Genomic DNA, 12,759 nt, shown 5'->3' with positions numbered 1-12,759 from the left:
AACCGTGTCAGTACAAGAGTCTTCATGGACCCAGATAAGAAAAATGTAGTTTTAATTTAGGGAAAAAGTCAGGTTTTAAAATTCTGTTTGTATACCATCTCAAGAAGCTGTTCCACTTGAGTGGGGTCGCTCATGTTCGTATCACAAACATAATGCCTTTGGTCACACATGTCCAGCACCCACTGCAGAGACTTTTCCTTCTTTTTTATGTAATGCTCAATTGTACTTCCCTTCAGTGTGTCTCCATAGGTGAACAGCACCACACAGCTCCCCCACACGCCGTCCCCCAGCAATCTGACATGCGTCTCCACAGCCTTCCTGTCCTTCTCTGAGAATGAGTCCACAGGAACAGCCAGCAGGAAGATCACTTTGCTCCCAGCAGGACAGAACGATGGACTCCTCAGGATCTCTCTCCTCACCTGTGTAGGTTTAGCCTGACCAAACAGACTCCACCCAGGAGTGTCCACCACCGTCACAGACCACCCTGAGATCTCTGCGTGCCCCGCATCGCACTGAACTGTCTTTTTGTCTCTCTGAAACTCCTCTCTGCCCAGGATCATGTTGCCTGCGGAGCTCTTCCCTGATTTTCTCCTTCCCAGCAGGATGAAGCTGAGTGCAGGCCTCAAACCGTCTGTGCCTGCAGTTACACACACCACAGTCAGGCTCTTTCACACAAATCTCAGCAGTGCCTGAAAGACAACAGCTCTTACCTCTTTGCACTCCTGAGCCAATCTTTCGTCTTTGTCCTGGATGATTATCATATATCTGCTGCCTCGTGTTCCACCGCTGCTCCACCCTCACATTCAGAACTCCAAGCTGGGTTCTCACTCTGCAGGATATCTCTCTGATCTGCTCTGAAACCTCTGCCATCTTCCGAATCTTCCAAATGAGCTGTCCAACGTGAAACTGTGAGATACTGGATTGGCTGGACATAACCTGGTACCGGTGCCCACATCGCTCCAGCAGCCACTGCAGAGTCCCACCCTGTCGCTGTATATGCTCCTGGATTGACAGGTGTCCTGTAGGATGCAGACCTTCACCAGATGAACTTAGCCTCAACTGATAACGCTAAGGAATGAACGTGACAAACTAGGGAACATACTGTGCAAAGAAGGACATGGAAATATGGATGCTTACTTGTACTGTTATGAACTTTTCTATGTACAAGTACAAGTGCTTCTCAGAAAATTAGAATATCATCAAAAAGTGGTGCTTATGGCTCACAATTAATGGAAAACTCAAAACTCAGTTGTGCATAAAAATAAAATACCATAAAACATTACAGTAAAGTTTTTCTTAACAGAGAAATGACTGCTGACTTGACAGTTATCCGGCAGACAGTCACTGACACCATTTACAAGGAGGCTGAAGCACATAAAGTTATTGTGTGCCTAAAGCTGTCTGCTAACGGTGTGCCTTATTTGTGCAAAGCACAATCAAGAATCAGTGTTTCAAGTGCCACCACACAAACCTGTATCTGGGACCTGGGCTACAGCTGTCACAGTCCTTGTGTAATGCCACCCCTGAGCCAGAGACAACCTTAGAAGTGTATTACCTGGGCTAAGGAGAAAATGGACTCCTCCAAAGCTCACCTCCAAACATTTATTCTGGTCTGTTTGAATTTTAGTGATTAGTGGAATCCCAAAAAATTTCACACTATGGCTTTTAGCAAGTTTGACTTATTATTAGACTGTGTGCGCCAATGAATGTTGACTTCAAGTAGCGATCAGGTGTCAGCTCAATGTACCTGTTTAAATACGTCAACGTGCAGTTCCACTGTTGGCCCCTAGATGTCTCTAGTTGACGCTTTTACCTCAGAGGTTAGCGCTTATGCTGCGTTCCAGAATGTTTTCAGAACTGGGAAATTCTGACTTCTCAATCAGAAAAGTCAACTCGAACGCCCTCCGTAGTCGGATTTCCCACTGGGGAAGAAAAAGCAACTCTAACTACTCCCAGTTATGACTTGTAAGACAGATGTTGTGTGTCAGTATGGCCAACAACTGGAATGCAGAATCAGACCTGGGATTCGGGAACCACATTGCCAGTAACTTATGTTTTTCTCTATGACGACCAAACTAACAAGTAGCAGAATCCCCATTGAGTACCATTAATTACATATAAACAGAGGTTGGGTACCCTGGTTTACAGTTAACCCACCATAATAGTCGCTTAAGACACTTTGAGCCAGGAAATTATTGCCTTCTCGTTGTTTAAAGAGAAAACACATCTAGATTGTCATGATGAGCTCACATGTTTGATGAGGCATACTGAAGTTAGCCAAGACAGGTCACTGGATAGGGAGGATCAGTGGTGTGTTTGGTAACTTATGAAAATCAGAAGTATGATTTTAAACATGCCACTGATTCTTCATAAAGCTACAGGAGAGGGCATCATTAAAATAAAAATTTTATCGCAATATTTTGTGGTGATATTGTGAACTATGTTAAACTATTTATCACTTCTTTTTTAGGATCTGTATGACCGTAACAGCATTGTACATTTATCGCACAACAAACACAAATTCTTGAAAAACATTCCCATTTTCAGACTTCTGGAGGTCACCATTTTCTCATAAAGAGAAGATTTATATGACTTAGAATTTATAATTAATCACAGTACCTGTGTTTAATTCTGTTTTCAAATTTACTGTTATGTGTTGGTGCTCTCATGGAACGAATGGAGGTGAAAATACTAAAAATAAAATTTCACATAACTGCCAGTTTAGATTTTTTCTTTAGATCATTAATATGAAATGACAATTTGTCATGACAACAATTCAAAATTCTGATCATAATAAAAAGAAATTCAATATAATAAATGATACGATAAATGTCCACTCCTATACTGCAACACTGATCCCTATGACTGATGATTCTTTTCATGGCAGCTGAATGTTTGCTGTACAACCTTTCCTGATTATGACACTTTCATCCAACAGGCTGCTTACCTAATTGGTCCCCGTGAGTGAATAGGATGATAGCTCGACTCCAGATGGGTGTTTCAAGCTGTCTGAGGTGAGCCTCCATGGCTCTCCACCCGTCCTGACCAAACACGGAGGAGGTGGACAGCACCAGCAGGATGGCTTTGGGTCCTGGGTGGCACAAGGTGAGAGCTCTCCCCAACTCCTTAGACACCCAGTGTGGAGTAGTGGAGTTGGGCATCCACCCTGGGGTGTCAACCACTGCCACCTGGTGGAGGGAGCTCAAAGTTAGTATCGACAACTTTCCATTGAAGTGAGCAAGGCTGTAAAATGAGATATTTGCCTGGAACCCTAAGACGGTGGCGTTTCTCCTGCAGCTCCGGGTGGTTTTCCCTTTAAAGGCTCTTCCTGAGAGGATGGCATTTCCTGCTGAGCTCTTTCCACTTTCTGTCTCACCCAGCAACAGTAAAACCAGTTGGGACTGATCTGATCTGGGACCTGACCAACACCCAGTATCTTTATAAGTCATACACTCAATACAGGTAATAATGTTCAGTAGAAATTGTTGGAAGTAACTTACCAAAAGTGGCCATGTAAGGGCTATTTAGACACTTCTCCAGAAATAAACCCAAGTAGGGAGCAATCCTGACTTTTCTTGTTCATAATTTCTCTTGCATTTTAAACGCTGCAACTGTAAACACTGTTCTGTTGAACTGCAAAATTAGTGACGCCTTACTATGACGGCGTGTGGTTCGAAGGTCCAACGCTGAGGGCTTCCTAGGAACTGAAACAGTCACACTACAAAAACACACACACACACACATGTGCCCACGCACACACAGGTTGTTGTCATAAAAGAGTTAGAGGCTGAAGAAGAGGAATGTAGTCTTGTCATAAAAGTGGTTGCTCCTGTTGTATATTCTGTCAGTCTTCCAGATGCTTCAGGAATAAAGCTCTGCAGGCTGGACTTTGGTTTATTACACTGTTCGAATTACAAGGAAATCTTGATCATAGCCTGATCATAAAGAGCTCAGCCCCGATCTCTGGGCAGTTTTCCCTTATAATTTTCTTTCATCATTTATGTCTTTTTTGGATCCTGGAACTGTTTTGTCTCCTCGTGCCTCAGGAGTCCATAGATCAACTTGTTTTTTGAACTCAGTGCCTTTTGACCTGTTTTCCAGAGCATTCCAAAAAGTCCTTTGAGTTTCAGACAGTGCACACTCCCTTAAAGATTTCTTATGATTTGTAATTTCTGTAACCTGGCAAAAAACATCACCTGGGCTCTCAGCTACTGAGGAACAATTGCTTTCTGGAGGGATGGCCTCTTTTAAAGTTTAAAATTGCATCAGTTGCTAACGTTTGACAGTGATGTATGTAATTTGCCAGTTTGATACTATGAAGCTAACAGGAGGAAATTGTCTGCCCTGTAAACCACCATCTTCCACTGCATATTTGGAAGCGGGATTAATATGGAGTGAACGGTTTCGTTCACTTCCTCTGCTGCCATTTGTTGTTGCGCAACACCCCCCCCCCCCTCCTTTCTGTCTCTACTCTCTCACTCTCGTACTTCCTCTTCTGAGAGGGGAGATGTGCTACCAGCTCTCCGTCTAACGGGTCCGTTGAGTTTCCTAAATTTGCTGGGATTTACCCTGACCTTAGAGCGAGACGGACGGAGTTTGGCGTCTCGAACCCCAGACCTGGCACGACGACGAAGAAGGTGCGGCAGCAGGAGGAGGAAGTTGATCGACGAAGGCCAGGATCTCCGCAGGTCTGATGAGCCTCCTCTCCGCATGGATGCTGAGGTCACACAGGACTTGGTGCTGGCAGGAAAAAAGGCACCAGTTCTTCTTCCTTGTCTTTGTCTTCATCTTTGTCTTTGGGGTCTGAACCCAGCCGATGAGAGAAGTGCGATTCGAAGCCACAGATTGTGGGCCAGACGGGTTGGTCTCCATGTGCAGGACAGTCTCCGGCTCCGTGGCCCCGGCTCTTCTTCAGCTGCAGAGTTCTTTGTCCATCTCGATCTTGGCTCGAAGCTGCCCGGAGGATCCAACAAAAGGTTCCTCTTTTGCACCCACCTTATATAGGGTTTATCTGTCTGCTTAGACAGATGATCTCATATCCGTCACTGTCTTAAGAGACATCATGTCATGATGTCTGTGCCAATGTCTCAGGGTTGCTCAACCTCCTGTGTCCCTTGCCTGCACAACCTTTCACCTACTCTCTACCTCCAACATATCAGTGATGTTTAATTGCAGTTACACCTTTTTACACCATTTCAAGTTTAATGTCAAAATCACATTTATCACATTTATTTTCTTTAGCTTCTCTGATCTATCATTCATTTATGATTTTATAACCATAACTTATTAGTTACTCTTATTATGATCTTAATGTGAGTTATTACAGATGTTTTTCTGAAAAGAAACCAAGAATAATCCATGATTCTAATTATTTGATACCAAAGTTACAGTTACTTGTTTTTCTTGTAAGTGTTCCCACAAATATAAGTGTAAGTATTATTACAAGTAAACCAATATTAATATAAGTATTTTACTTTGAATCTTATCCAATTACTAATAATGTTTAGATTTCATTCTTTAAAACTTTACCTTTAAACTAAGGAATAGTCTCAGCTATTTTTATAAATCTGCAGGCTGGAAACTTCCTCTTTTTCCAGGAAACCTGCTTTTCCTGTTTAATGACTCTCTCTGACTGACTATGATTTCTTATGATTAGATAGAAAAAAGTAGAATTAAAGCAAAGTTTGCATGAGACAAAACAACACACACAACCAGATTTATTTTATTGACACTTAAGTCTACTGTTGGGCCTTGATGTCACTTGAGTGATTCATTTTAAAGATAACTTTATTTATTATTACTGTTAAACTAAAATCTCCAGCATGGGGAAGTGGGATGAGCTCAGATTTTCTTGACACATTGTTAAAACTACAGGCAGAAACAGTGCAGAAAATCAACGTCATTGTTCACAACTTCACCTTCTGTTTGTCGATTAAAAAAATCTACCGAAGAAAATCCAAGTGAATGGCAGAAAGCACAGGCTGTGCTGGAAGCGATAATTTTGTTGAGCAGAGTTGAATATGAAGGCAATGGCCAGGCTATAATTTCTGCCACACTTAAATATTTCAGATCATTAAATAAACTCCCATATCAGACAAAAATAAATAAGGCAGTTTTCAAATAATTTATTAAAGAGTTTAATTAATTTGTTTATTGTCATTTGGCACTCTTCACTTTCCACAGAAGTAAAACAAAAAAAAAAATCCATTATCTTAAATAAATTTAGTTTTAGTATAAACCTGAAATCTTTAGTTTTTGATGATTTTGTTGTTTTTGCAAAGAATTTTTAAGGATCCTGCATTGACTTTCAGTCATGCTGTAGATTCTATGCCTTAATTCTTTTCTTTTCTGGCAGAAAATCAATGGAGATACTTTTGTTTTGGATTGTTGTCATGTTGATAATCCAGCTTTAGTTTTTAGCTTTGTTTTGAACCTTACAGACCCAAACAGTTGTATTATGTTCTGATTAGTGGTGGGAATTTATCTATTTAAAAAATCGTGAACTGAGTTTATTGCAGCGTCTACTGTATAATTAATACATTTTCAGATTCAGCATTGTAATCTACAACTATGTAGATTAAAATGAATTTTTGATTACAACTAATCAAATATATAAAAATCTGCTTTTCTTGCTAATTTATTGACTAAATAGACATTTGACCTCAACAATAAAGATTGTGTTTAATCTGTTAGATAAATTATTCATCTATCAGATTGGTGCTACCCATTCTGCTTTCAAGTGTTTCAGGAACCCTTGATCATTCATGTATCTTCGTTTAATATATATTACTTTAGAAATATGACTGTAGATGCTAACGTTAGCGTTGGGGACATCTGTGCTTGCTGCAAAATATTTAGCATTGAGATGGTACTTTAGGCTTGAATAGCTGTAGTGATAGGCCAACTCCTTTTTCCATAGCATACGAATAAGAAAACCTTTCCAGCATCCCATTAAATCATTTTTTAAAAAACCTAACTAGCCTCCACTGGGCCAAGAAAAGTGGCTTTGTCGTCCATCGCTGTTTGTGGATGTGGCTTGTGCGTCAGAGTTATGGTCGTACCAGAAATGCGTGAATACAAGTGTTCTAGTCAGACCAAAACATTTTTAACATCTATGTAATTAATTGAAATTAACTCCCAGCCCTAGTTCTGATAAACTGGAAGGTGGCATAATTTCTTTTTACAATGACTTTCTATGTAAATCTTTTATTTTTTTTAAGATGGACTCCATCATATCACGTTTCAGATGCAGTAGTGGGCTTGCTTCTTCACTTATATCTCAGAAAAAGCAATGTTCCTACAGCTCTACATGAAGAACAGACCCAAATTCTTCAGCTATGCTCCACCTGTCCTCTAGTGGCCACTGTTACCAGATGTAATTGCTGCACCTGTTTCAGTCAGCAGAAGAAATTCCTCCTCCCCGCTCCCCCTCCCAAAAAAAAAAACAAGGACACATTGTAAAACCACTGTGTTGTCGACTTTTATTTATATATATATGTATTTATATACTACTGCCACTGTTAAAAAGTGTGACTCATCACATCATCACTTGTAAGCATAAATAAGAACTTTTTTTTCTCTCTTGAAACCTGGTAAATAAACCAACTGAAAACAGTTATGGGTCATTTTCAGCACCATTGAATAGTACATTCTCTATATTGCATCAAGATATAAAAATATACAGATCTAGTGTTTCGTCTTCTTGAAAACATTCTTTCTGTGTTGTTCAATGGTATGAAACAAGAGAGGAAGAAAAGAGCCAATCCCTGTTGATGAGGATTGTTACCATTATTATTGTTTCCATGACCCAATCCTTGCGAGAGCTTCACTGGACCGTCCATCCGTCCATTCATTCACAGCACTTTGTAAAGCATCAGTAGCAGCCACACGTGGGAGAAACAAAAGAAATAAAATACAAGTGAAACATTTAATGCTCACAGAGCCTCCGGCCCTCCCGACCGCTGTTAGCGACAAAGTGAAGAAGATGCTGATAGTCATGGGAGTGCTGCAGTGCAGTGGGAGGGAAAAAGGGGGCGCTGTGGGAGAACCAAGCAGCTGTAACCCTAACCATCTCTGTTCCAGTCGCTCTAAGAAAAGTTTAACCACATTTCAAAGTGGTAATAATGCTCATGGTGCTGTGCTAATACCCCCCTTGCCCTGAATGAAAAACAAACGTACTCAAAGGAAAAACAATGCAAGAAGTCACGTTTAATCATCTGAGGCAAACGAGAAGATTAAGAAGAGTTGAAGGCGCAGTCAGGATGAGAGTTTGGTTTGCAGTGCATAGAGAGGAACTTCTGACATGGGTTCACCTGGTTGGTTGGTGCATTGGGGTTATTGCCCTGTTTTTTGTTTTTTTGCTGCACACACACATACGCACACAGTAAACACACGCCTGCAGTCAAGATGAGCATGACACAGCAGTAAGAACAGACACAGAGAACAGAGCTGGTGGATCGGGTTCCTGTGGAGTCCATGGTGTTCTCTCCAGCTGCAGCTTCTCGGTTGCTAGGTGGGGAGTCATCATATGTGTTTGTGAGGAACTAATGTCCAAATATAAATGTTCGTCCATCTGTGCGACAGCCAAAGCGGAGCCATGTCCTTCAGGAGTCCTTACATCCGTGAGGACGTAGCCAGCTCGTAGAACAAGACATAGGCGTCGCTGCTGCGCACTTGGCTGGACGACATTGGCGTTACTCTGAAAAGAAAGAGAGAGAGGTCAATGAGGTGTGAACTGCCTGGTCTAGACACTGTGCATGCTGGGAGAGATCTTTGCCGTTGTTGCTACAGGGGAAACACTGGGATTGTTTGGAGATGATAATAACAACCTTGCGCACCACACAGTAAAATTTCCCAGACTTATCATGTGATCAGATCTCAGTTTCCTGGATATAAACTCAAGCTGACGTTATCAGCAGGTCATTATCACGTCTGCTGATATTGTCCCTACTCAAACACCTAAGCCGAGGTAATTATAGATATTTAGACAAAAACGTGGGATATTCGTTTTCCAACCTAATCCTACTTTAAACTTCTCAATGACCTGTCAACCAAGTTGCCTGGCCTTCATGATGATGTTAATTCACTATTAGTATCTAATATATTTCACAAAATAGCTGGACTGGTTCTCAAATTGTGCTTTTACTGCTGTATGTAGGAATGTTAAACTACAACCTGACAAATCTCTTCCTGCGTTGGTGTTCAAACCCACCTGGAGTCGTTAAAGGTGTACCATTCTCCCGAGCTGGGATTGCGACAATAGGCTGTGTAGTGACCTCCCATGGTTGTGCCTGAGTGGTTGGACACTGCATACAAGTTATATACTGCATTTGCTGCACAGAGGAAGAAAACAAAATAAAAGTTAGCCAAAAGGCTACCGACCACTTCAAACTAATATGGTGTCATGTTTAATATTATGAAGAATGGAATGAAAGGGGAAAGAGCTTACTGCTGTTTTCAGAGGCAAACTCTCGAAGGTCGAGGTCCTTCATGGGGAAGTTAACAAAGGTGGACAGTTTGCTGGTTCGTCGTGCCTCAGAGAAGCGTTTCAGGTCTGCAGTGGAGGAAGAGTCAAGGAGCAGTTCTTTTTGAATACCTGCTCTCACTGTCAGAAGACTTAAATACAACACACTTTCTCTGTATGATTAAACAAACTGCTGGGTTTTTAGGCTTCCCACAGCAAAATGTACATGACAGAAGGAAAGGATACGCAGCACTAGAATCTTGGGGAACTTCTGTATTGTGAACTTCTTTGTGCACCTCCTCCTGGCTTTACATCTGTAGCATGTCTGCAGAGAGCAAACAGAGGAAGTTGAGTCACTAGCTACAAATAGCTGGAACAAGCAGCCACATAGCTGTTGGATCTAAAGGTGAAATGGAAACATAAACTAAGCTCTAAGAAAGTAAGTAATTACACTTTATATATATAGCCAGTCTCACAAGTTAGAAATCACAAAGTGTTTTACAAAATACAAGACATAAAAACACAGAAGACAAAACAGAGGGAGGGATAATACAGCATAAATCTGACATAAAATAAAATAACTTGAATAAAAAGCCCATCTGAATAAATGTGCCTTCAATTGCTTTTTAAAAGTATTAAGAGAATCAAAGTTAGAGCATTCCACAGTGTGGGCCCACGGGCCTAAAGGCTTCATCTCCTCTGGTCTTAAAATGAGTGTGTGGGAACATTAAAAACCTTTTACTGAAAGATATGAGGCTTCCAGTCCATCAGTTTTGCTCCATAAAAAAGGGAAATGAGCCTTTAAAACGTGCAGCATTCACCAAACGGAGCTAAAACAGGGTAAAAACTTTGAATGTGTGCAGCTAATGCACCTGCTGATATCAAAAATATTACAAAGGAGAAATTGCTTGGACAAGCTTTGGTGAGGAGGTTGGTTCCTAATGGAGGACATCATATGAACTACTTGGTGTTCATCAGTGCAGCATTTTAAACTCATATCTGAACACCACTGAAAACATTTTTATACTATTTCTGATAGATATTAATTTTAAGAAAAGGCTAACTATTATGGTAAAATTATTCAGCTGCCGCATAGAAAATGCCTCAGGAATGGTACAGCAGCACCCCCTGCTGGTCTTTGTTTGCCAGTATAATTTGCTTATAACATTTGTTATATTGTTGATTTTATTAGATCTAAAACACATTTTGTGCAATTTTGTGTAATCAGTATTTTCTGTGTAAATACACATCAGCTTGTTTTGACGCATCATAGTTACTACTTCTGATTTTGTCCTGCATAAGACTTTCAGAACTTTCTTCCACTTGATCAATGAGTTTCTAACAAGAAATTAGTTCAAATCTAGTTCAGCCTTGATCTGAGGTTTCTTCAACAGTGAGTAATGGTAACCATGGATACTGATTAACCAGTCCACCTTCCAGGCATAGGTGTCTTTATACGAGAATTGCTGAGACATACACACTGCACTCGGGTGATCTCCCTTCCACTCAATGTGAGACTACTACAACCAACTGGCTGGGCATCTGTTGAATTACTTCACAAATTATATTACTGCATAAGTATTCACTTTAAATGGGGTGAATATTTAGGTAACTGTGATTTTCCTAATGTAGACATGGCAACTGGTTACATTTCTATTTCTGTCCGTTCAAAAATGTTTAAACAAATAAAAACATTGTGCTATAAATTCCGCTTTTCAGAAATACTTGTACAGAATATACCCGCACAATTTAAGACCAGGTCAATCATCACAAGATTAGATGGACCAACAGCCAGTCGTTGCTATGGACACCTACCGGCTTCTCATCCCCATCGAGGACGTCCTCTTTGGTGAAGAGCCGCATGCAGTCCATCAGACTCACTTCGCCGTAGCCCTTCTGAGCACAAACACAGATGCATTCACATTAGCAAGCACCAAAACAAACGTAGGATAAAGCCCACAGAGCAAAGCACACAAAGAGAGAGAGAAACCAAAGAGTGTGTGTTAGGACTAGTAGATAGTAAAATAAGTTTCTGCTCTAAGGGATGTAGAAAATAGAGTGTTTGTGTTGTCTAACCTTTGCGATAGGCAGAGAAAGATCCCAGAAGGGATCGAACACAGTGGAGCAAAAGCCACAGTGGCTGCAGGTCAGGGAGCTCTTCAGCTGCCCCACAAACACATCTGGAACAGAAGGAGAGATGACAGCAAATAAACCCTGAGGTCAGGATTAACAAACAGGTCCAGCCTGCCAGAGATCACCTGACATGTCATCAGAAAAACAATAAATCCACTTTTTGACTCACCAACTATTTTACTATCCTCTCTTTCCAAATATTTACTCCACATCTTCTTCCCCTTTTCTTCATCTCTGTAAGTAGAATGGGTGAGAACTTATCAAACAATGTTGATTTATGATGGGAGCATGTTGGCAGAAACCTCATATATGATAAACATGAGGAGATATTTTCTTTGAGGTCCCTGGACAATAAATTATGGATGAAACAAGATATCAACACATGTATTTATTCAAAACAAGTCTTTTTCTGCTAGTTTGACTTTTTTATTTGTCTTTTGGTGATGCTGTGGGCCGATTGCGGAAAATTCTGTGGTCTGGCAGAAGGTCAAGCAGAGCGGAAGGCAGGAATCTCAACAAAGGGGACAAACAAAGATGTTAAGGGCTTCACACACTGTATTTACTTTAAACAAAGTAAATACAGTCCTCCTACGGATGCAGGAATCATGTTGGCAGTAATCAAAATCAGCTTTCATCTGTGTTTTTTTTGTAGATACTGCGAAATCCAATTTTTCTCCTGGTCATTAAATGTTCTCCAATGCCCTTTGTGTTAGAAGTCCAGTACAAATGGGCAGATATATGATTGGATGGATAAATGAGGATAACTTTGTAATCCCTTACGTTTCTTTGTTTTTCAAAACTTCTACGTCAGAGAAGAACAGAGCAGCATATTTATCCTCATATGGTTTTTATTCCATTTAATTGTGGAATTGAATCAGAATTGACTAATATCAACATCATAAACTCAGAGCTAAAAAGAAAGCCAGAATCAGCCAATAAAACTCTGATGAGGTGCATCTGTAGCTGCTGCATAGATATGCACCTTAAGAAGTGCTTATCTGTGCACTTCTTAAACTTTCTGATGATCTAATTAAAACTTTTAGTATAAACAAATGGAAGGCGTCACGTCATGCTTATTAGTTTAACGTCAGCATTGCTTTACATCTTAAAAGTGATGCTTTGTGTTCAACTGAGGCTCTGCTGACAGAAATAACAAGTATTGT

At 40.6% G+C, this 12,759-nt stretch overlaps 2 protein-coding genes across 9 annotated transcripts in view; both read right to left on the bottom strand.

Annotated features, from left to right (window-relative positions):
- Positions 1-68: 68 nt before the first annotated feature.
- LOC114161998 (GTPase IMAP family member 8-like) lies at positions 69-3,396 on the bottom strand. The gene is made up of 4 exons (XM_028045741.1): positions 3,264-3,396; positions 2,948-3,188; positions 711-1,019; positions 69-637 (listed from the first exon to the last, which is right to left on the bottom strand). The coding sequence occupies exons 2-4, from the start codon at positions 3,159-3,161 to the stop codon at positions 69-71; spliced, it is 1,092 nt and encodes a 363-aa protein (XP_027901542.1). The 5' UTR covers positions 3,162-3,188; positions 3,264-3,396.
- Positions 3,397-7,464: 4,068 nt separating this feature from the next.
- usp2a (ubiquitin specific peptidase 2a) overlaps positions 7,465-12,759 on the bottom strand; it is a 47,015-nt gene continuing 41,720 nt past the window's right edge. For 6 of the 8 annotated variants that reach the window (XM_028045085.1, XM_028045087.1, XM_028045084.1 and 3 more), the window contains 7 exons: positions 11,766-11,830; positions 11,540-11,643; positions 11,279-11,359; positions 9,710-9,788; positions 9,449-9,553; positions 9,212-9,332; positions 7,465-8,698 (listed from right to left, as the gene is read on the bottom strand). In XM_028045085.1, the coding sequence (XP_027900886.1) occupies positions 8,614-8,698; positions 9,212-9,332; positions 9,449-9,553; positions 9,710-9,788; positions 11,279-11,359; positions 11,540-11,643; positions 11,766-11,830 (640 nt within the window). In that variant the 3' untranslated portion in view covers positions 7,465-8,613. The remainder of the gene's footprint in view (positions 8,699-9,211; positions 9,333-9,448; positions 9,554-9,709; positions 9,789-11,278; positions 11,360-11,539; positions 11,644-11,765; positions 11,831-12,759) is intronic. The other 2 variants (XM_028045089.1, XM_028045092.1) reach the window with 1 other exon arrangement.

Source organism: Xiphophorus couchianus, chromosome 18, assembly GCF_001444195.1.
Source record: "Xiphophorus couchianus chromosome 18, X_couchianus-1.0, whole genome shotgun sequence".
Lineage (NCBI taxonomy): Eukaryota > Metazoa > Chordata > Actinopteri > Cyprinodontiformes > Poeciliidae > Xiphophorus > Xiphophorus couchianus.
The sequence above is the reverse complement of the archived record's forward strand: the minus strand, read 5'-3'. Positions and strand labels throughout refer to the sequence as shown.

Excerpts from the sequence above, each read along its gene's own strand:
- LOC114161998 (XM_028045741.1), bottom strand. The coding sequence starts at position 3,161 with ATGCCCAACTCCACTACTCCACACTGGGTGTCTAAGGAGTTGGGGAGA. Across the intron at positions 1,020-2,947 it reads CACTCACGGGGACCAATTAG|GACACCTGTCAATCCAGGAG; the intron begins GTAAGCAGCCTG and ends TGCATCCTACAG. Across the intron at positions 638-710 it reads TGGCTCAGGAGTGCAAAGAG|GCACAGACGGTTTGAGGCCT; the intron begins GTAAGAGCTGTT and ends GTGTAACTGCAG.